This window comes from Salvelinus fontinalis, chromosome 2 (genome assembly GCF_029448725.1).
Source record: "Salvelinus fontinalis isolate EN_2023a chromosome 2, ASM2944872v1, whole genome shotgun sequence".
Classification (NCBI taxonomy): domain Eukaryota; kingdom Metazoa; phylum Chordata; class Actinopteri; order Salmoniformes; family Salmonidae; genus Salvelinus; species Salvelinus fontinalis.
In genome coordinates, this window is record NC_074666.1 from 52189729 (window position 1) to 52213582 (window position 23854).

At 47.1% G+C, this 23854-nt stretch overlaps 1 protein-coding gene across 11 annotated transcripts in view; it reads right to left on the reverse strand.

Annotated features, from left to right (window-relative positions):
• Positions 1-1910: 1910 nt before the first annotated feature.
• LOC129820886 (rap guanine nucleotide exchange factor 6-like) overlaps positions 1911-23854 on the reverse strand; it is a 134223-nt gene continuing 112279 nt past the window's right edge. For 7 of the 11 annotated variants that reach the window (XM_055878012.1, XM_055878003.1, XM_055877975.1 and 4 more), the window contains 13 exons: positions 20606-20714; positions 20179-20462; positions 17417-17628; positions 15600-15723; positions 13417-13440; positions 12489-12709; positions 11602-11778; positions 10789-10950; positions 10053-10178; positions 6837-7059; positions 4776-5317; positions 3249-3539; positions 1911-2793 (listed from right to left, as the gene is read on the reverse strand). In XM_055878012.1, coding sequence (XP_055733987.1) covers positions 2771-2793; positions 3249-3539; positions 4776-5317; positions 6837-7059; positions 10053-10178; positions 10789-10950; positions 11602-11778; positions 12489-12709; positions 13417-13440; positions 15600-15723; positions 17417-17628; positions 20179-20462; positions 20606-20714 — 2518 coding nt within the window. In that variant the 3' untranslated portion in view covers positions 1911-2770. The remainder of the gene's footprint in view (positions 2794-3248; positions 3540-4775; positions 5318-6836; positions 7060-10052; positions 10179-10788; positions 10951-11601; positions 11779-12488; positions 12710-13416; positions 13441-15599; positions 15724-17416; positions 17629-20178; positions 20463-20605; positions 20715-23854) is intronic. The other 4 variants (XM_055878029.1, XM_055878019.1, XM_055877995.1 and 1 more) reach the window with 2 other exon arrangements.

Below are 23854 nucleotides of genomic sequence, written 5' to 3' on the forward strand. Positions count from 1 at the left end.
GCTTAGGGCATGTTCAGGGGAACTCTTTCAGCGCAGAAGGCAACTAGGCCACAGCCAGTGATGGACCTGGGTCCATCTGCGCGCCATAGGGAACGTGCCTGTCCAAAATGACCCAGAAGCCCTCGGTCAGGAGGGTTGCATCTCAAATGGCACTCTATATTCCCTACATAGTACACTACTTTTGTGTCAAAAGTAGTGCACTACAGCCAGAGGCTCTGGTCAAAGTAGTGCACTATAGCCCTGGGCTCTGGTCAAAAGTAGTGTACTATATAAGGAATAGGGTGCCATTCGGGACGCGGCCGAGGTGTGTGTGAGGCAGTGATTGCAATGAACCTGGTGAGGGCGGCAGAGTCAATACATACAATAACACCTATACAACAACGTATCAGAAGGAATCAAATCAAAAACAAAGCAGCATATAGATATATACAGAGATGGCAGCAAAACAAAGAGAGAAGAAAAAAAAAAATCCTTAAAAGATTCCTGCCCAATGACAGAAAAGGGGGAATCACAATCTTGGATTTTATTATAACAAAATATTAAAAATAGTCTTTATAGAGGACTCTCTTTTCATCTATACATGATCAGTAACATTCATTTATGACAAACCAAAAATATATGTATACATTTATATACGCACTGTATATATCGCCATTCATTTTCAAGTCTTTGTATGGCAAAAAAGAAATTTAAACAAGCATCACGTACAAACAGCCAAAGAAAAAGATCTAGATGAGATACTCCAGTTATATCCATAATTACAATACCATTCTGCAGCTTAACCCTCAACCCTAGAGGGTAAAACCTGTTCAGACTGTACAAATAATTAGCCTTCGCTTGCAATAAGAACAATTAAAGCAAATTCTTTAAAATACTCTACAAAAATGTACTCTTCTTCAAAGTGTGGCTACATTTTGAACAAGGAATGTAGATGCATTGCAAACCTGGCGTTTAAATACATTTTGCCTTGACGAGCATTGCTTTTTCTTTTGTTGCCCTGACTATAAAACAAGAAATGGGATAGATCACACACACTTAATAGCCAAGATGGAAGAGGTACATTAAAACAAAACCCACCAAATGTGTTGTTTATGCTGCATCCACATATTCCTATTGCATACAAAAAGACTTTACATATCAAATTAACCTGAAATCATCATGTTTTTACATTTTAGCCTGTAATTTAATAGACAACTGTTAGTCTAACAAACAAACAAACACTGTAAACAAGTTTGTAAGCATCTTTGTAAACAACTTGGGCTGTTGGCTGCATGCCTAGCATTTAACACTTGCCAACTCTAATGTTTGTACAGTGCTAATACATTGTTTAACTGTACTGCAATAAAGTAACGACATGTTGTGCTATTTTACAGCAGTGAGCCTTTTTGTTCGTCAACTCATTAAAAACTTATAAAACCATTTATTAAACATAAACGTGGCAGCATGACACTAAAGTACCTCATGTTACTGTGGGTTCACAAGAGACAACAAGAGTTAACAAGAGAGAGAGCCTCAATGGATGAGGGTGCCTCATACACAATGGTATGAGATGCGCACTCACTCACTGCCCCCCTCACTCACTGCCCCCCTTACTCACTCACTGACCCCCTCACTGCCCCCCCCTCACTCACTCACTGCCCCCCCTCACTCACTCACTGCCCCCCCTCACTCACTCACTGCCCCCCCTCACTCACTCACTGCCCCCTTCACTCACTCACTGCCCCCTTCACTCACTCACTGCCCCCTTCACTCACTCACTGCCCCCTTCACTCACTCACTGCCCCCTTCACTCACTCACTGCCCCCTTCACTCACTCACTGCCCCCTTCACTCACTCACTGCCCCCTTCACTCACTCACTGCCCCCTTCACTCACTGCCCCCTTCACTCACTCACTGCCCCCCCCCCGTCACTCACTTTCTTCCCCTCACTCACTCACTTCCCCTCACTCACTCACTTCCCCTCACTCACTCACTTCCCCTCACTCACTGCCCTCAAAATAAAAATATTTGTGGAGAGTTTCTGCAGCTTGCTTGATCTCTGCTTCATCAACTAACGAGAAGAAAAACGATTGTTCAGATTTTCTCCCTTCCTGGATATTCTCATATTACTTGTGTTCGCATGCCATTTAAAACTGCACTCACTGCCCTCAAAATAAAAATATTTGTGGAGAGTTTCTGCAGCTTGCTTGATCTCTGCTTCATCAACTAACGAGAAGAAAAACGATTGTTCAGATTTTCTCCCTTCCTGGATATTCTCATTTTACTTGTGTTCGCATGCCATTTAAAACTGAGAGCTTCAAGCAAACGGCTAAAAAAACAAAAAACAAACACTTTCAAGCAACGACTGAGGAAAAACTAATTCAAAACACCTGGGACAAGAGAGCACAAAAGCAAATGGAGGTACTGTTAAAAAGACAACAGCGGGCATCGTCCATCCCTTCTTCATCCTCAGCACAGCGTCCCCAAATGCCTGAGCCATATGCCGTGACGTCACACCACTTCTCAGTCTGTATACAGTTATGTTTCAGGGGTGTGGGAGTCTAAAACTTGGGAGCTTCTAAACCAATTTTAAAATGGAGTAAAACAGATGATTGTACAAGTTCTGTGGGGCGTCGTTGGTTTAGCATTGAGCAGCTGTCAGCCGAGCCGTGGAGGGCCTAGAGAGGGGCGTGAACCCAGAGGAGAGGCAGCAAGGAAGCTGCTGTAGCTTAGACCACCCCTCCCTCCCTCTCCAACGGCCTGCGGTGTCCGTTCAGGCGTCCAGCCAGCTCTACACCGCGGACACCTGCTCATCTGCAACAGACCAGAGAGGAGAGAGTTAACCCCATGACTGACACAATGATTTCAGACAAAAAAATCTAGGAGGATCTTACAGCGGTGTCATAGACACTATGACACGCTAACTTAGCAGCTCGCATGAGATCGTGTCACTCTAGTTTGACCAGAAACATGAGAAATACTACCGTTCTATACCTCTTCTTTTTATTTTTGATAACAGACAGAGAAGAACCAAGAAGCTGAGACTCAGATTACAGATAGCATGAACAGTAGGCCAGGTACATCCAAATCTGAGCCCTTCAATAGTGAACCATCTGCCAGGAACCCAACTCTGACAGTAAGGTAACTACAGCACTCCAGCAGCATCACATAGACCCCTGAGCTATAGTCTAGTCTAGTACGACATGGCTGGCGCTATAGTCCTCCATGTTAACCTTGGCTGGGGCTGGTCTCTGTCGTTCTCCACGTACCATCCTCACTATCCCCTAGGCCCTGTAGGCAGACGCTGGCCGGCCGGGACTGGCCCTGGGATTCGTGGTGGAGGAGGTTCACCCCCAGTCTCCGGGCCTCCACCAGGCCTCCGGGGCTATGTAGCAGCTTAGACCTCTGCAGGGCCACGCTATAGTCGGGCGGCCGCAAGTGGGGTGGTCGTAGGGGAGCTCCATCCTGTCCATCGACCAGGGTGAGGCCCTGGTATCCCGGAGGGGTGGGGGGAGGCCCCCTGTACCTATCGTCCTTGGTGGGGGAGGTTACACAGTACACTGGCCGCCGGGAATGAGGGAGGAGACGGGAGGGGGTGTGACGGTGGATGAATGGGGGAGGAGACGGGAGGGGGGTGTGACGGTGGATGAATGGGGGAGGAGACGGGAGGGGGGTGTGACGGTGGATGAATGGGGGAGGAGACGGGAGGTGGGGTGACGGTGGATGAATGGAGGGGGGTGTGATGGTGGATGAATGGGGGAGGAGACGGGAGGGGGGTGTGACGGTGGATGAATGGGGGAGGAGACGGGAGGGGGGTGTGCCGGTGGATGAATGGGGGAGGAGACGGGAGGGGGGTGTGCCGGTGGATGAATGGGGGTGCAGGTGGGAGGGGGTGGGGGGGTGACGGTGGATGAATGGGGGAGGAGACGGGAGGGGGGGGGGGGGGTGACGGTGGATGAATTGGGGAGGAGACGGGAGGGGGGGTGACGGTGGATGAATTGGGGAGGAGACGGAGACGGGAGGGGGGTGTGACGGTGGATGATTGGGGGAGGAAGGGAAAGAGGGAGAAAAGAAACAAAAATGGAGAAAATAAATCAATGAGATGTTTCACCAGCACCATGTAGCAACTAAACCACTCACATAAAGAGATACTTAGGCGTGGCGGGTGGGATAAATGGCAGCAGCAGATTTGGCCCGTACTGTACAGTACTGCACTTCTCTTTTTAATCCTTCTGTCCATCCAGTCAGAGGACAATACAATGGCTTCGTCCCAAGTGGACTCTGGTCAAATGTAGTGCACTATCTAGGGAATAGGGTGCCATTTGGGACGCATCCATTATCTCAGTTCTCTGCTCCATTACCAGAACACTGTGCTCCATTAACAGAACACTGTCTGTGCTCCATTAACAGAACACTGTGCTCCATTAACAGAAGATTACTGAAACAGGAAAAGCCTGATTGACAGGTTAGATAATGGACCAGCTGAAGAATTAAGTATGTGAGCGAGTAATAGTACATGCTTATGATGAAACTACAGCTGTGCAAATAGCAGAAGCACAAGCAGGGGACCCCCACTGTACTGCACTTCCAACGACAGTCTCACGCAGCATGAGTGAAAAAACAGAAGCATTTGAGACTAGTGGCCAGGCACAGCAAGTGCATCCAAAACAACAGAATCTGCTTTTGTCATTCCTCCACACACACCACACCCATAGCACGTCACAAGTGGGGTTCACAGTTACACTAACACAACAACACAGTAGCGCTGATGGGAGAGACACACAGAAGACCCTCACCTATGAGGCCTTTCTCTGTGCTTGAGGTGACCATTTTGTAGACGGGATCTGTGCTTTGGGGTGCGTCAGGGCCCTCCCCAGGGGCGGCGGAGACGCCTTCGGCAGTGCGGCGTTTGATGGTGCCGTAGTTCCCCTCGTAGGTGTCCGACAGCGAGGAGGATGAGGCCCAGCTCTGCCGTGATTGGTTTAGCTCTGAACTGTCTCTGGAGAGCCTCTTGGCGTCCTCTCCTCCCACGGACCCCGCCCCCGGTCCTCCCGCTACCCCAACCCAGGCCAGCCCAGCCTCAACCTCGACTATAGGCCCTGCTAGCTGGGTGTGGCGGAAGCCCCCAGGCACTAGGTGGTCCCAGGTGGGGGGTCGGCCCAGCAGGGGGACAGGCAAGCTCTGAAAGCTGTCGTGGGAGTTGGAGGAGCAGGAGGTCCAGCTGCCCCGCCCGCTGTCGGCCACACTGTCCAGGGAGACGTGGTCGGGAGTCAGCTCCTCTGTGGAGGTGGAGGAGGTGAAGGTGGAACCCCGCATCACCTGGCCCCGCGCCAACGAACTGACCAGGAGAGAGGAACAAACACAATGAAACAGAGAAGAACGATGAACCCAACAGAGAAACAAGTAGCAATAACTGACCAGGAGAGAAAACACAATGAAACAGAGAAGGAAGCAAGAGTAAACAAGAGTTAATTTCCTGTCACCTTGGAGGACAAAGCAACAAGGTGAACGATTCCCGTTTAATATGTCCTGTTGCCTCCTCCCTCCATCCCAATTCCTTTCAGTCTCACAACACTGCAGAGCGCAAGGTGTTTCTAGGATTTTATCACTGTACCCGCCATATAGTAAAGTTGTCCTTTCTTTCATTATTAACCAGACAGCGTTTCATTCACTGAAATGTTTATTACGAAGCGTAAAAAATAAAATTGATTTAATGAACCGACTGACGCCGCAGCAGGTTCCCAGGTAATGAAATATTGCACAAAAAGCAGAGTGTGGTCAAGAAGTAAATGGTTTATTTATTTATGTCAGGGATGCCTCGTCGTGGAGGGACAGTAAAAGGCGGTTGTTGACCTGTTGGAGTTTTAAAAAGCTGTACACATAAAATGAGCAACACAGTTCATTTGGGACAGAGAGTAAACATGTGATGCTGATAAACAGTGGCCCCTTTATGATTTCCTGTTCACAGTGTGAACGAGGACATAATTAGAACCCCTTATTGGAACTCCTTTGAGGAAGTATATTGTGTGTGTGTGTGTGTGTGTGTGTGTGTGTGTGTGTGTGTGTTAGCGAATGAGTGTGTGTGTGTGTGTGTGTTGGTCCTTCTATCCTTGTGAGGTAGATAGTAAAACAAAGAAAATTCTCCCTTGTGGGGACATTTCCCTCATCCCAATGAGGACAAAGGCTATTTTAAGCTTAGGGGTTAGGTTCAGGGTTAGGTTACAATTAGGGTTAGTGTGAAGGAACATTTTATGTTTGTGCTTTACTAATAACCAATTTGACTGGGTTCATGCAAGTGACTGATTAAACGTGCCCGGGAGGAATCCTCACAATCAGTATCTGACATTTTGCAGTACAGCCAGAACATTGTTTTGAGAACGGAAAGGGACATCTCAGTTTCAAGGTCTCAGCTTGGAAAGGCGAAGCCTCGTGAGGTATTGGTCGGTCACACGCATAAACCAAACGTTAATGATGAATTATTTACGAATAAGCTAAATCAGGCAAATATAAATTGTTTGTATAAGTAGTATATAAGACATCTAAAGGGACTGCCCCGGCGGAGCTCACTTCAGACTGGTACTTTATGCATTTAAGATTGAATGTGACCTCTCCAGCTTGCTGTTAATAAAGAATAACTCATTTAAGATTGACTTCAGGTGTCCCTAGTGGTAATTTCCACAACAATTCTGGTGGTAATTTCCACGACATTAGGGTAAAGGGTTAGGAGTTAAGTTTAAAGTTAGGATTTTTTAATGGAAATACATTTTAGGTCCCCGTGAGGATAGAAGAACAAAACGTGTGTGTGTGTGTGTGTGTGTGTGTGTGTGTGTGTGTGAGAGTAATACTATGTGTATTACCTGGTGCTGGGCTGGCTGCAGTCAGAGTCGGTGTGTGTGAGCTGCGTGGTGGTGCCTGGGGTCTCAGTGGTGTCCCTGGCCTTGGTGCCTTGGCGCTCCTCTGCAGGGCCAGCAGGCATCGAGTCCACAGAGCAGTTACTGACGATGCTGGAGCGGGACGAGATCTCACTGTGGCTGGAGTCGGACAGGTTGTCGGACTTCACTGCAGGCATCAGGGCATAGCCTGGGGAGAGAGGGCGAGACGATCAGCCTGGAGCCGTGTTCATCCACACAGCCTGTAACAAACTAGATGGGAGACACTACTTTGTACTACAGGCTCACTATATAGGCAGGCCAGCAGCATGTCCAACACTGATCCTGACTAGTTCAATGAAATTATTTTATTAAATCGTTCAAAAAATGAGACATTGTAAATAAGAATTTGTTCTTAACTGACTTGTTTAGTAAAATAAAGGAAAAAAAATATATATTTATATATAGTTGAAGTCGGAAGTTTACATACATTTAGGTTGGAGTCATTAAAACTTGTTTTTCAATCACTCCACACATTTCTTGTTAACAAACTATAGTTTTGGCAAGTCGGTTAGGACATCTACTTTGTGCATGACACAAGTAATTTTTCCAAAAATTGTTTATGGACAGATTATTTATCTTCTAATTCAATGTATCACAATTCCAGTGGGTCAGAAGTTTACATACACTAAGTTGACTGTCTTCAAACAGCTTGGAAAATTCCAGAAAATGATGTCGTGGCTTTAGAGGCTTGATAGACTAATTGACATCATTTGAGTCAATTGGAGGTGTACATGTGGATGTATTTCAAGGCCTACCTTCAAACTCAGTGCCTCTTTGCTTGACATCATGGGAAAATCAAAAGAAATCAGCCAATTGTTTGGGGTTTAGCTCTCCACAAGTCTGGTTCATCCTTGAGAGCAATTTCCAAACGCCTGAAAGTACCACGTTCATCTGTACAAACAATACTGCGCAAGTATAAACACCATGGGACCACGCAGCCGTCATACCGCTCAGGAAGGAGACGGGTTCTGTCTCCTAGAGATGAACGTACTTTGATGCGAAAAGTGCAAATCAATCCCAGAACAACAGCAAAGGACCTTGTGAAGATGCTGGAGGAAACAGGTACAAAAGTATCTATATCCACAGTAAAACGAGTCCTTTATCGACATAACCTGAAAGGCCGCTCAGCAAGGAAGAAGCCACTGCTCCAAAAGCGCCATAAAAAAGCCAGACTACGGTTTGCAACTGCACATGGGGACAAAGAATGTACTTTTTGGAGAAATGTCCTCTGGTCTGATGAAACAAAAATAGAACTGTTTGGCCTGTTTGGAGGAAAAAGGGGGAGGCTTGCAAGCCGAAGAACACCATCCCAACCATGAAGCACGGGGTTGGCAGCATCATGTTGTGGGGGTGCTTTGCTGCAAGAGGGACTTCTGCACTTCACAAAATAGATGGCATCATGAGGGAGGAAAATTAGGTGGATATATTGAAGTAACATCTCAAGATATCAGTCACGAAGTTAAAGCTTGGTCGCAAATGGGTCTTCGAAATGGACAATAACCCCAAGCATACTTCCAAAGTTGTGGCAAAATGGCTTAAGGACAACAAAGTCAAGGTATTGGAGTGGCCATCACTTAGCCCTGACCTCAATCCCATAGAAAATGTGTGGGCAGAACTGAAAAATCGTGTGCGAGCAGGGAGGCCTACAAACCTGACTCAGTTACACCAGCTCTGTCAGGAGGAATGGGCCAAAATCCACCCAACTTATTGTGGGAAGCTTGCGGAAGGCATCCCAAAACGTATGACCCAAGTTAAACAATTTAAAGGCAATGCTACCAAATACTAATTGAGTGTATGTAAACTTCTGACCCACTGGGAATGTGATGAAAGAAATAAAAGCTGAAATAAATTATTAATCACTATTATTCTGACATTTCACATTCTTAAAATAAAGTGGTGATCCTAACTGACCTAAGACAGGGAATTTTTACTAGGATTAAATGTCAGGAATTGTGAAAAAACTGAGTTTAAATGTATTTGGCTAAGGTGTATGTAAACTTCCGACTTCAACTGTATATTAAAAAAAATCCAGTGTTTCTTCCACCTTCATCAAAAACAACAACGAATAATCAACATTGAAACAATAGAAAACGGGAGCTCCCTTATAATCACATTGCCGTTGACCTGTGAAGTCTCTCAAACACAACCTACTGACCCTAAAACTTTTTTCTATCCTGTGAATGTAATAAATACAGTCCAATATCTCAGAATCAGTTATTACATATTGGAATAGTGACATTTTGAATGAACAAATTATTAAAACGGAACATCGTACTTCATATTAAATCGAGCTACATTTTATGAATAGCTATGCATAGGTTGTCACATTGTTGTAGATCTACTTGGACTGAACCTGAACCAACATGTACCATACAGTACATGAACACATTCACTATCTTTCAATGAACTGCTGAAAAATCATGACAAAACTTCAAGTACACACATAGAATATTTCCTCAGTTCCCTTAGCACAGAATGTACTTTCTCAGTCTATCTCGGTACTCTAAGCCAACTTGTGTTCCGTATTCTACACAGGGAGTATTGTAGTCTCAGTCTGTCAGATTGTTTTTCTCCTGTTGTGTCTGTCTCTGCAGAGCCATGCAAAGGCCCTGCTGGGGCTGGCTGACCTCCTGGCCTGACCTTTAGCCTGCTCAGCACATCCCTGTCCTGGGCTACCCTCCTGGGCCTTAGAGGACCCTGTCTGCCCCTGATCCTCCACTGGTGGCCTAACCATCACCAACGCAGCCAACTTCTCCCTAGACTGACTCCTCTCCCTCAGCATCCTGAATGGGGAAAGCTCCCTCAACCTCTTCTTCAATGGAGAATCTGGAGGTTTGGGCCTGGGGGGGGTTACATGCGCTGGCCCTTTCTGGGTCACTGTCTGGGGAGCGGGCGTCCCTCGCCTGGTGGCCTTTGCGGACCCTGATCCCGGGTCTCCATGGGACCCGGAATGGAGTGGAGCCCTGAGAGGGCTCATCATCCCTGACCTGGGGCTGAACGCTGGACCCGCCTGGGGGCCTTGGGAGCTCCATCTCCCTAGCGCTGCCTGCTCTGTCTCCACCTCTCTGTCCCTGTCTTCCTCACTGTCTCTGCTGTGCTGCCTGGTCATCTGCAGTAACCTCTTGTGGAGGAGAGCCCCACCTATGCCGTAGCTGCGGGTGCCCGCCGTGCCTGCCTTGGTGCTGGCCTCGCTGGTCAGAGAGGACGACGAGCCAGACATGTTCATCTGGCTGTTGGAGTTATGCTGGGGCTTGGCCATGCCACCCACTGTAGACAAACAGGAGACAGGGAGAATGACTGAGGAGCTTGATGGTAAAGATTACACTAAATTACAGTATGGATAGGTGAGAGGAGGGGAAAAGAAGATGCTTGAGTGTATGGGCAGTGTATGTATGTGTGTGTATTTTGGGTGCGAGCGATGTTGGTTTTGAGGTGCTGATACAGAGGGTGCGAACTGTGAGGTACAAACCTTGAGGTATGGGTACGAGATGGGTTATGTTTAGTTGTGAAATGAATGAATGGATTTGAGTAGATTCTGATGTGAGCGGTAATGTGCCAGGATGAAAGCGGTGCAAGTTATGTTACGTAGCCAGGATGTAGACGTTTGGGGATGCAAGGTAATAATGTAAGCTGTAATGTAAATGTGCAGCAGCCAGCAGGGTTTGGGTCAATTGTATTTAAATTGTAGTCAATTCAGCAAGTAAACCAAATTCCAATGACAAAATTTCCTCATTTAAATAAAGCATTGAAGAGAATTGGAATCGGTGTACTTCCTGGATTGACAGGAAATGAAATGGAATTGACCCCAACCTTGGTAGCCAGGATGGTCATGTTTTAAGCGGTAGGGAATGTAATATGCAGTAACCAGGATGTAGACCTTTGCGCGGGGAGCCCTGTGGCGAGATGGTGGGGCTGGAGTGCAGGGAGGACACGATGGACACAGTGTCTTCAGCAGACCTCTTCCCACTCCAGGGACTGTCCTCTGATTGGCAGAGCTGGGAGCTGGGAGGCTTCTTTATCACTAGGGGAGAGCTGGAGTCTGGGAACGGGAGAGAGACAGAGATATACACTGTTGGAGTCTGGCACAGACAGGGACATACACTGTTAGAGAGTGAGCCATACAGCAGGTGTGGCACCATTAGTGTACTACAGAATATTATCCATTTGGCCACGTCTCCCTTGTAAAAGAGGTCTCCTGGCCTCAATTGGACTTCCTGGATAAATAAAAAGATCACCCACAAGACATCACAATCTCATTTTTAACAATGACTCACTATAAATGAACTCACTAATACACAACATGTTTACAGTGACAAAGAAATAGTGCAGTCAAACTCGATTGTCCTGGAATTGAATACCATATCTTCTGATGCTATTTCTAGGGACCAATATATTGTAACTAACAATTCATTTGAAGAAAAAAAAATGAATGAAGGGATACTTAGTCAGTTGCACAACTGACTGCATTCAACCGAAATGTGTCTTCTGCAATTCGGTGAAATCCCAGGTAACTTTTCCCAAATTCCCATCTTTTTCCTGAAATTCTGGACGAAAGATTCCTGATTTCATGCTTATTCCATCCTTATCCCAAGGATCTTCCAACCGGGGATTTCTGGAAAAACTGGGCATTTTGTGAAAGGCACCAGGTATTTCGCAACACTAGAAGAGTGTGACAGCTCCAGTGACTCACTGTGTGCGGCGTGAATGTCCTTGGCGGTGCTCTTCTTCCGTTGGGGGTAGAGGGGTACCTGGATCTGTAGCACCTGGGACACGCGGTTCTGGGCCTTCCCCCCGGGCAGCGCCGAGCGCAGCGACACAGGCGAGATGTCCGACTTGGTGGACCGTCGCTCGCTCAGGTTCTTGGACACTGCAGTCATGGAAACAGGAAATTATTCATCTTGCACCAGGCATTGCAAGATTATTATGTTCCCGACAGTAATAACAGAAACCGCAGCGCTTATCAATGGCCTGACCAGGAGATGAGTTACTTCAGAGGGTTGGTGTGTAAATATAGTAAACACAGAGAGAGGGAAATTAAGAAGGTAGTCACACAGACAGGAAATTTAAATATATCTTACACGTTTATAGGAAGACTAATAAAATGGGTATATCTGCATGAAAAACATTTATTTGTAAACTTGACTCATTTCTAAACAACAAGGCATAACCTCCTCTCTCAATAGGGCAGTGCAGAAGGTTCTCCTCAACTGTGAAACATCGGACGCCCACTAGGTGGCAGTGTTGGGCAAGTAAAACACCCATGGCTGTCAGACGCCCAAGTGAAAAACACAACTTCATTACAAGTGCATTGAGGAAATGTTGTCCCCCAGCTCTCTCCCCTGAAATTATTATTAAAGTGTGCTTTTTGTAGGAGAGTAAAATAACCTTCAGTTCTGTGAGAGTAGAGCTCTGCGGGAGGCTGGGAGCATCAGAGTCGAGGGAATACCCAACCCTGCCACAGTCCGTGACTGGCAAGGGGACGACATAGCCTAGTAACACTAAGTGATTCTAGGTGACTCTAAGTGTCATACGGGGTTGCATTTGGCCACCGACATTGTGGTCACGGTGTAGACTCACAGGTGCTGTAAACGGGCTCGCACTGTAGAGACATAATCTGGTGTTTCTCCTCGTCCGTCTCCACCGCCAGGTTGGACAGGTACTGCTTGACCTTACGGGCCATCTGAGCGTCCTCGTACAGCTTCTTAGCGTTGAGCAGCGAGCTGCGACGCACGCGCTTCTTGTGGGCCCCGCCCTGCACGTCCAACATGTTGGAGTTGGTGCTGCCCTGACTCAGAGACCTGGAGAGAGGGAGGGACAGATGGAGGGAGGAGAGGAGAAGCGGATGGAATGAGGAATGGAGGGAGGGAGCCAGGGTTGAGAGGAAGGTCGGAGTGAAGTGAAGAACGGAGGGAATAAGAGAGGAAGGGAGGGAGACGGGTCAGTTCTCCAGGACGCCAGTGGTGACACTTAATAGACATGCTGCGGGTTATGGTGATCGTGCAGCCTCTCAGTATCAACCCCAGCACTACCTTGTTAAACGGTCACTGTGGCATACACTCTGGACATTCGGAGAGAGCACTTTATAGCGGATGGGCAGGTCACTAAAACCCCATTCTGCTGCCGACTGTATACGGAGCACTGGAGCGCAGCAGGTTATAACAACCATGCAACAAGGCCGTCTCACGCGGATGCACCATGCTTAAACATGGGTCGATAAATAACAAAAAAATAACATTCTGTAGGACGAGGTCAGTCGAAAAGGGTTAGAAAATGAAATGAATGAAAAATCAAAGTCAGGGGAAAATGGCAGGATGCACACACACACAACGCAAAATGGACTCAAGAGTCAATGGTGACCTTTGGGAAAGGATGGACCCAGGCGCACACTGTGAATGAAAGGGTTAGGGACTGAATGATACATGTAGGGGGGCATGCGGTTTGGGAGGACACTGGCCACGTGGGGTGCATAGTGACTGGATGACTGGACCATTACCAGGGGACTTACCCTAAACTCTTCCACCTCTTCTTCCTGCAAGCAAGACCCAATGACATTGAAGCAACGTGGCTTACAGAGACAGTACAGTCAAGGAAGGACAGGGGCACAGTGACCACATGAGGAGATTGGGACAGAGCACGGGGACACAGCGGGAACTCTCCACATTCCCCATATCAACTGTGTGTGTGTGGGACATTTTGTGCCCAAATGTAACTCTGTGAATCCACCTTGTGTTTTGACATTATGTCCAGTAGCAGTGAGAAGTGTGAGAGATGGGTGTGTGTACTTTCTGTTTTGAGAATGGATGTACAGTGCATTATGAAAGTATTCAGACCCCTTGACTTTTTCCATATTTTGTTACATTACAGCCTTATTCTAAAATGGATTAACTTGTTTTTTCCCCCCATCAATCTACACACAGTACCCCATAATGACAAAGCGATAACAGATTTTTTTTAATTTTTTCACATTTATGACAATATAAAAAACAAATATCATATTTACATTAAGTATTCAGACCCTTTGCTATGAGACTCGAAATTGAGCTCAGGTGCATCCTGTTTCCATTGATCATCCTTGAGTTGTTTCTACAACTTGATTGGAGTCCACCTGTGGTAAATTCAATTGATTGGACATGATTTGGAAAGACACACACCTGTCTATATAAAGGTGCCACAGTTGACAGTGCATGTCAGAGCAAAAACCAAGCCATGAGGTCGAATGATTTGTCCGTAGAGCTCCGAGACAGGATTGTGTCGAGGTGCAGATTTGGGGAAGGGTACCAAAATATTTCTATATATTTCTAAATATTTATGAGTAATCGGGGGAGAGGGACCTTGGTCAGGGAGGTGACCAAGAACCCGATGGTCACTCTGACAGCGCTCCAGAGTTCCTCTGCGGAGATGGGAGAACCTTCCAGAAGGACAACCATCTCTGCAACACTCCACCAAGGCCTTTATGTTAGTGGCCAGACGGAAGCCACTCCTCAGTAAAAGGCACATGACAGCCTGCTTGGAGTTTCCATAAAGACACCTAAAGGATAAAGACCATGAGAAACAAGATTCTCTGGTCTGATGAAACCAAGATTTAATTATTTGGCCTGAATGCCAAGCGTCACGTCTGGAGGAAACCTTGCACCATCCCTACTGTGAAGCATGATGGTGGCAGCATCATGCCTGAGGAATGTTTTTCAGGGGCAGGGACTTGGAAACTAGTCAGGATCGAGGGAAAGATGAACGAGGGAAAGATGAACGGAGCAAAGTACGGAGAGATCCTTGATGAAAACCTGCTCCAGAGTGCTCAGGTCCTTAGACTGGGGTGAAGGTTCACCTTCCAACAGGACAACGACACTAAGCACACAGCCAAAACAACACAGGAGTGGCTTTGGGACAAGGTTCTGAATGTCCTTGAGTGGCCAAACCAGAGCGTGGACTTGAACCCGATCAAATAAGCTCTGGAGAGACCTGAAAATAGCTGTGCAGTGACACTCCCCATCCAACCTGACAGCGCTTGGGAGGATCTGCAGAGAAGAATGGGAGAAACTCCCCAAAGCTTGTAGCATCATTCCCAAGGAGACTCAAGGCTGTAATCGCTGTCAAAGGTGCTTCAACAAAGTACTGAGTAAAGGGTCTGAATACTTGTGTAAATGTGATATTTCCTGTTTTTTTTATTTTTTTATATATACACTTGCAAACATTTCTAAAAAACAGTTTTTCTTTATCATTACGGGGTATTGGGTGTAAATTGATGAGGATTTTGTTTTGTTTTGAATCCATTTTAGAATAAGGCTGTAACGTAACAAAATGTGGGTAAAAGTCAGGGTTTCTGAATGCTTTCCGAATGCACTGTATAGGGGGAAACTGGTGCTGCTTGGTGTGGAGGGAGCCTGAAGGGGGCAGGCATGCACTGTCTGTGAGAGCCTGGACTGTAGGACACACTGGGTAGTACAGGGGGCGGAGAGTAGGCAGATGACAACTCTAACCCCTGATCAGCTATTATTTCATCCCCCTAATGGTTAAGGGTAGGATTGGGAGAGGGCCCATACTCATAAAGCATCTCAGGGGAGGAGTGCTGATCTAGGATCAGGTCCCCCAAGTCCATGTAATCTTATTCAATATGATCGAAAAAGGCTAAACTGATCCTAGATCTGTGTTTAAGGGCAGTAAATGTAGCCAGGGGAGCAGAGCACCCACCTCTGTCGGAACATAAGAGCTGGGTCCATGTTGGCTGAGGTCATACGGACAACGTGACGGATCTCCTTGGCGATCATCCTCAGCTTCTCAAAGTTCACCAGACCGTCTACTTTAGAGTCATTACCTGCGGGGAAAACAGTCAGGTGAGCTTTTCTTCAACTTCATTAAATGTGCAATCTGGGTTTTCGAAAAACAACAAAGCGTTCACCCCATCACTTGTTTCGGTAAATATCTGAGGGATGGGGCTGGAGATATGTACCACTCAAACACTAATGATTGGTTCCCTCCTTCAGCCTGTTTAATTGGGTTACATTTAAGAGCCGAGCACTGGTTTTTGAACCAGAAGGGAGTGTGTGCCACTTAATGTGTAGCTGTTGATGTGTTCTCACAGCTTTTCGCATTAGATGGGAGTGATTGATTTACTTCTCAAATTATCATGCATCATCTGCACTTCTGTTAACACCGTGTGATAACAATGGGTTCCCTGGCCTGTGCAACACATCTCACTGTGAGGAGATAACGGCAAACACACACTAATGGGGAAATCACAATAAATGTCATTAACGTCTTCCATCTGTCATCCCAATCACCAAACGATCCGTTTCCTGTTTGAGTACTACACCATTTTTGGACTTTTTTAAAAACTTTGCATAATACCGAAATCTCTGTGGTTGTTCTAACTTGGTCTCACACGGGATGCCGAAGCAGAAAGGGAAGCAGAAGTAAAACCCCCTGAGCAAGCTTGAGAGTGACCTCAGTTTCAGCTGAGCCAGGGGGAAGTGGAAAACCAAAGGCCCATATGGAAATCGCCCGGAAACAACATGTCAATGACCCCAATATGGTACGAAAGCTTTTTCCATCTTAAACAGCAAGTCTGTGAAATGCTAATGTGGCTAATGGACAGAAGATTAGTCCTTTGTCTAATGAGTGCCTGAGCTAGGCATGATTCACTGTATACAGTGGGGAGAACAAGTATTTGATACACAGCCGATTTTGCAGGTTTTCCTACTCTACAAAGCATGTAGAGGTCTGTCCTTTTTTTTATCATAGGTACACTTCAACTGTGAGAGACGGAATCTAAAACAAAAATCCAGAAAATCACTGTATGATTTTTAAGTAATTAATTTGCATTTTATTGCATTTTGTTTTAGATTCCGTCTCTCACAGTTGAAGTGTACCTATGATAAAAATGACAGACCTCTACATGCTTTGTAAGTAGGAAAACCTGCAAAATCGGCAGTGTATCAAATACTTGTTCTCCCTACTGTATATGCTAATACAGTATATGCCAAAAGGAGTATACTGGTGCAAGGTGCAACATTCTAGATGTAAAAACACTGGACTTTAAGTAGCTAAGAACTCAACATGAAAAGCCAACATGATGAGGTTTCGGTCAAAACAATGACCTTAAATCACCGTGACAGGTCGCTCTTGCAAAATATATCGTATAACATCTTAATCCGACAAGCGTGTATAAATAAAGGTTAGATAAACAGGTAACACTTTATTTGGATAGTCCCGAGCAGATGGTTTATAGATGTTCAGTCGATGTCCAATAACTGTCAACAACATTTCTACTAACCATCTACTTAACCCCTATCCTAACCCTAATCTTGAACTTATTACCCTAACCTAACCCTTTTTCTAACCTTAGCAAGCAGTTGCTTATCAACAGATGGTTTGTTGACAGTATTCCCATCTGTAGAGCATCTTTATGGGACTATCCAAGTAAAGAGTGACCAATAAGTTAATCCGATATGGTTTCCAATGGACAAGATGAAAGCATTTTAGGCAGACACTGAGAAAGGCATCCATACCTTCATGTAGGAAGGTGAGGTCCTTCTTGACGACGGGGAACAGGGGGATGATGGGCGGCTGCATGCTCTGGCTGCTCAGGACGTTGCGGTACTTGGCCATGTTCCTGGACGGGTCGAAGATGTCCTGCAGGTCGCGGAACAGCTTGTCGTACTTACTGGGCAGCTTCTCCCACGACGACCTGAGACGAGCTATTGGGGCCAGATTTAGGCCACTGTAGGGCAGGAGACAAGGAGGACAGGTCAGGGGTTAGGGTTCGGACCACTGTAGAGGAAAAGACAAGGAGGAGAGGTCAGGGGTTAGGGTTCGGACCACTGTAGAGGAAATGACAAAGAGGAGAGGTCAGGGGTTAGGGTTCGGACCACTGTAGAGGAAATGACAAGGAGGACAGGTCAGGGGTTAGGGTTCGGACCACTGTAGAGGAAATGACAAGGAGGACAGGTCAGGGGTTAGGGTTCGGACCACTGTAGAGGAAATGACAAGGAGGACAGGTCAGGGGTTAGGGTTCGGACCACTGTTGGGAAGAAGACAAGGAAGAGTTCAGGGGTTAGGGTTCAGACCACTGCTATAGAGGAGAAGCTAGAATGGCCTATAGGGCAACAACAGCCCATCTCCTGTTTCTGTAGCGTGAGAGTGAGGCCGCTTGATATCCACCCTGGACAGAACGCTAAAGAGATTGGTTAGGGCTCAAAACGCTCCTTCAGTGGTTTTCTAGTGGTTTTCTGCCCTGGTCTACTTTCCTTCATCCACACTTATCCAAATGTAGTGGACAAGTGAGAGGCAGCCCACTGTTAGACCTCACCCTCATCCTCTTACCCTCTCAGTCGTTTCACATCAACGCAGATGAAAGAGAGGAAGCAAGGAAAGGAAACGACATGAGAGTATTGGAGACACCCAGAGGCTAGGAAAAGGTGAGTCCGCTCTGAGCTGAACGGGAGAGGAGTGGTGAAGCGGGGCAAGCTGGCCAGATGACCACTCCACTGCCCAGACCAGCCCAGACACAACATGCACACAGCACAGAGACACACTTCAGGGAATACAGAAGTGAAAGCTGAAAGCAATGTGTACCACTTAGGGGATGATGCACATTATCACAATTGAGGAGAACTCTCTTTCTTGAATGTACACCCATTCACTCACTAGGGTTGGGCGGTATGCAGATTTTCATACCGTTCCTGTACCATACTGGTGTATAAAGCTGTATTGCATACGTTTCTGCCGTACCTTACCTCATTGTAAACCTATAGATGTATAGGATACTGGACCCGGGCTCAGGGACGGCCAACTCTGGAGATCCGTTCCATCTCTACCGAGATGGGTCGATCTGCTTTTAGTTTTTTTTTTGCACCTTAAGTGTGGAATGATCTACAACGCACTTTAAAATTGGAGGAAAAAAAGGTTCAATAAAAAAACTACCGGCAGTGCACACAGGGGGCGCTATTTCTTTCCAAATATATATATTTATTTTTTTTACGCACAAAACAACTTCACGCAGCAGGGGTCTTGATCCAGGGGGGGATTGATCGTCTCTGCTGAAACCATGAAGCTTGGTCTTGCAAGCTAGCCACTTAGCTAGCAAGTTAGCAAACTAAATCCATAGCTTGAGCCCTGAGCTGGAGATCATTTATTTGGCACATCTGAGATAGTCAACGTATAGTTAGTTATAAGCAGTGGCGTAGCACTCCCCCCTCCATTGTTTTTATTATATATAATTCATTTTTACAGTATTGAAAATCATACCGTCTGTATTTCAAAATAACCCGGTATACATAGTATACTGCCCAAGCCTATGACTCATTCGCTCACAACAAAACACGCCATTCAAAAACGAGGCATCTTCAGTGTTTGTTTTCCCATTTCCTCAATGAACTCCTGTGGCTTTGTGAACTCAGAGCAGATTCATTTAGAGAGCTGCAAATTATGACTGGTGTTTCCTCTTTCCTCTCCTCCCTCCCCCCAACCCCCTCGTTCCCCCCTCCCTCTCCTGACAGACCTGGCAGCGCTGCTCTAGAATTACCCTCCTCATTGTTCTCTGCTCTGAAGTGGAGTCTCCAGCCAGCCAGCCAGCCAGCCAGCCAGCCAGCCAAGCCTATCAGCCAGCAGGGGTACTGACTGATCTGATTGCTCTAAAGAGGGCTTGAGACAGAGGGCCGCGTTACACATTGGATGACACAGACAGTAGTGAACACACACGACACAGATGCATACAGACACGCACACATGCAGAGTCAGGCAAACACGCACGAGCTCCGGCAGCCAGGCCGTTCCATGGCTGAGTGAGGAGACCACAGCGAGCCTAACCAGATTCCCATTGTCAGAAAGCTCTGAGGACATCCTCTGCCTCACACACACACACACACACACACACACACACACACACACACACACACACACACACACACACACACACACACGGACAGACACACACACGGACAGACACACACACGGACAGACACACACACGGACAGACACACACACAACAGTTCCCTGAAGATTCACGTCAAAGTAACAGCACAACGGACAACAGAAGCTCAATGTAGCCAAACCATAGAAGGCAGAGTTAACAACATAGCAAAGCAGAAATGTCATAACTGTTTTGGGACTCAATTTGGACAGGCAATAAGTCGTAGGGACAGATGTAGGATTGCGGGGCACGCTGATGCAACGAACTGCTTCGAATGGGAACAGATAGAGGACAGAACAGGGAGTGTTGCCTTGGGAGGGAGGGACTGGTCTCCTGGCCTCCAGACCCCAACTAACTCACCTGATGATGGCGAACATGGAGTTGAAGTTCTTGCACTCTCTACAGTTCAGAGCGATCTTGATGAAGTGTTTGATGGTCTTCATCCTTTTCATGGCGTTGGGCTCCCTCAGGATCTCCGTGGCGACCCAGAAGGTCTCCTGGTTGATGACCTCCTCAAACTGCTTGAGGCGCGTCTGCTGGACTCCCCCCGAGGAGTCCAGTAGCTTGAAGAGGTCGTCCACGTACTCGGTGGACTCGATGTTACGGAACAGCTCAAAGTCCCTCATGGAGAGCTGGGCGGCCACCTGAACAACAACACAACGGACTTTATTAACGCATACGAGACGGGGGGACGTGTCTTCTGCTGTACGGTCTTCAACCCCTCCGTTAAACACACAGAAATACACAAACACACACGCGCGCACGTAAATACACCAGATACACACACCTCCACGGTGCTGAGCTGGAGCAGGGTGATGTGACTCTCCTTCAGCAGCTCCTGGGCGTCATCGTCTGAACACAACGTCTCCGTATCCATGTTGTTCTTCAGGTAGTACCTGGGGACAGGGGGGGACGGGGGGGGTGGGGAGGGGACACACACACACGGTAATAATGAAGGTTTGTACCGGTAAAACGACGTGTTGATTACAAAGCAGACATAACATCAAGACCACGTCTAGAAACAATACGGGATCTTTATTTTTTTCCACGACAAATTAGTTATTATTAGCCCTGAATGATGATTGGCTGAAAGCCGTGGGATATCGCGGAAATGACAGGAAATGACTAACTATGTTGGTAACCAGTTTATAGTAGCAATAAGGCACCTCTGGGGTTTGTGGTATATGGCCAATATACCACGGCTAAGGGCTGTTCGTGGGCACGACGCAACGCAGAGTGGTACGTTGGTCATGCACCACAAACCCCAGAGGTATCTTATTGCTTAATTATAAAATGCAGCATTATCATTAGAAAATATATAACCACATGAATAAACATGCCTGCGTTATTGTATGTATTGTCTGTATACTATGTCAACTCCCTGGTCGACACCACCAGGGCAGCAGCAAACAGCAGCAGTATTAAGATGTGTTGGGGGGAGAGCGAGAGAGAGAGAGGCCCTGACAGTGGTGATCCATTACAGCCATACATTTTCCCATGGGTGGGTGAGAGAGAGAGAGAGAGAGACACATTTCTCCCCGATGCCCTTTTCTGGGAGAGCGTCCAAGAGCAGCACATTAGACTAGCGCTTCTTAATGGAGCCAAAATGTGTCTACAGCTAAACCTAGAATGCAACGCAGTGGCCAGCAATACATTTACAGTGTGCCACTTTTCAGGGGCAACGTCCGGGCGCCCGTTATCGTACTTGATGTGTACTTAAAATGCCCTGGCCGACGCTGCCAACTCAAGGCATCAGGGATGGGGATCTGAATAAGTGATGGGTACAGTAGAGGGGGCCAGGTCTCTGCTGCTTGGCCCCATGGAACCTGCTGCTGCTTCTAGCTGTCTGTGGCTGACTGGAAGGCCACTTGGGCTGATGCTGGGGGCTGGTCAGGGGCTGATGCTGGAGCTGGTTGGGGAGACTCTCCTGGCTAGATGAGTGTATGGGCTTGTCAGGAGTGAAGACTGGAGGGTTTCTGCTGGCTAAGCTTGTGTATCACCCACCAAGTCAGATCGAGGGTCAGTTACTCAAAGCATAGAGAAGTCCCAACAGGTCGACCAGGCACAGCTCTATTTTCATGGATAAGGGGGGCAACAAAGTGAGGGATGGTGGAAAGAGGGACATGCATAATACAACACCAAACAGATGTTGAATGTAACACGGTGGGCACCCGAGTGGCGCAGCGGTCTAAGGCACTGCGTCTCAGTGCTAGAGGCGTCACTACAGACCCTGGTTCGATCCCGGGCTGTAACACGACCGGCCGTGATCGGATGTCCCATAGGGTGGCGCATAATTGGGATGGTGTTCTTCGGCTTGCAAGCCTCCCCCTTTTTCCTCCAAACATAACGATGGTCAATATAGACAAAGTTATATTTTTGTTTCATCAGACCAGAGGACATTTCTCCAAAAAGTACGATCTTTGTCCCCATGTGCAGTTGCAAACCGTAGTCTGGCTTTTTTATGGCGCTTTTGGAGCAGTGGCTTCTTCGTGGCTGAGCGGCCTTTCAGGTTATGTCGATACAGGACTCGTTTTACTATGAATATAGATACTTTTGTACCTGTTTCCTCCAGCATCTTCACAAGGTCCTTTGCTGTTGTTCTGGGATTGATTTGCACTTTTCGCACCAAAGTACGTTCATCTCTAGGAGACAGAACGCGTCTCCTTCCTGAGCGGTATGACGGCTGTGTGGTCCCATGGTGTTTATACTTGGGTACTACTGTTTGTACAGATGAACGTGGTACCTGCAGGCGTTTTGAAATTGCTCCCAAGGATGAACCAGACTTGTGGAGGTCTACAAATTTCTTTCTGAGGTCTTGGCTGAATTCTTTTGATTTTCCCATGATGTCAAGCAAAGAGGCACTGAGTTTGAAGGTAGGCCTTGAAATACATCCACAGGTACACCTCCAATTGACTCAAATTATGTCAATTAGCCTATCAGAAGCTTCTAAAGCCATGACATCCTTTTCTGGAATATTCCAAGCTGTTTAAAGGCACAGTCAACTTAGTGTATGCAAACTGCTGACCCACTGGAATTGTGTAACAGTGAATTATAAGTGAAATAATCTGTCTGTAAACAACTGTTGGAAAAATTACTTGTGTCATGCACAAAGTAGATGTCCTAACCGACTTGCCAAAACTATAGTTTGTTAACAAGAAATGTGTGGAGTGGTTGAAAAACTAGTTTTAATGACTCCAACCTAAGTGTATGTAAACTTCCGACTTCAACTGTATATATTGTTTTTTTATATACTGTTGTCTACACAGGCTATCTGTAAGCTTACTAGACAAGAATGTCTTTCGATTTCCATTGTCTAGCCTAGGCTGCTCTATTTTGGCCACTACCCGGCGTCTATTACCCGTAAGGCACCAGGGCTCTGTGTGCTCCCGCTGGCTGTGTATGTATTAATTATTCCAAGCGTGCAGTCAGTCTGCAGAGAGAGGCACACACACAGTGACAGAGGATCAAATATTCATGCTAACCTAGTTAGGATGAGTCTGATGTGGGACGAGAGGAGCAGGGGCAGAGACGGAGAGCGGCAGCAGAGAGGGAGAGCGGCGGCAGAGAGCGGTGGCAGAGAGGGGGAGCGGCGGCAGAGAGGGAGAGCGGACGCAGAGAGGGAGAGCAGACGCAGAGAGGGAGAGCGGACGCAGAGAGGGAGAGCGGACGCAGAGAGGGAGAGCGGACTCAGAGAGGGAGAGCGGACTCAGAGAGGGAGAGCGGACGCAGAGAGGGAGAGAGGACGCAGAGAGGGAGAGCGGACTCAGAGAGGGAGAGCGGACGCAGAGAGGGAGAGCGGAGTCAGAGAGGGAGAGCGGACACAGAGGGAGAGCGGACGCAGAGAGGGAGAGCGGACGCAAAGAGGGAGAGCGGACGCAAAGAGGGCAGACATTTTAACTGACGAGGGCATTTCTGGGAATGAAGAGGAGGGGATGGGGAGGAAGGAGGAGGGGAGGCTTAGCAGTCCCTCCGTCTCACTACAATCTAACTAATTTTCAGACCTGAGGGGAACCAACTGGGAAGAAGTTTCACCAAA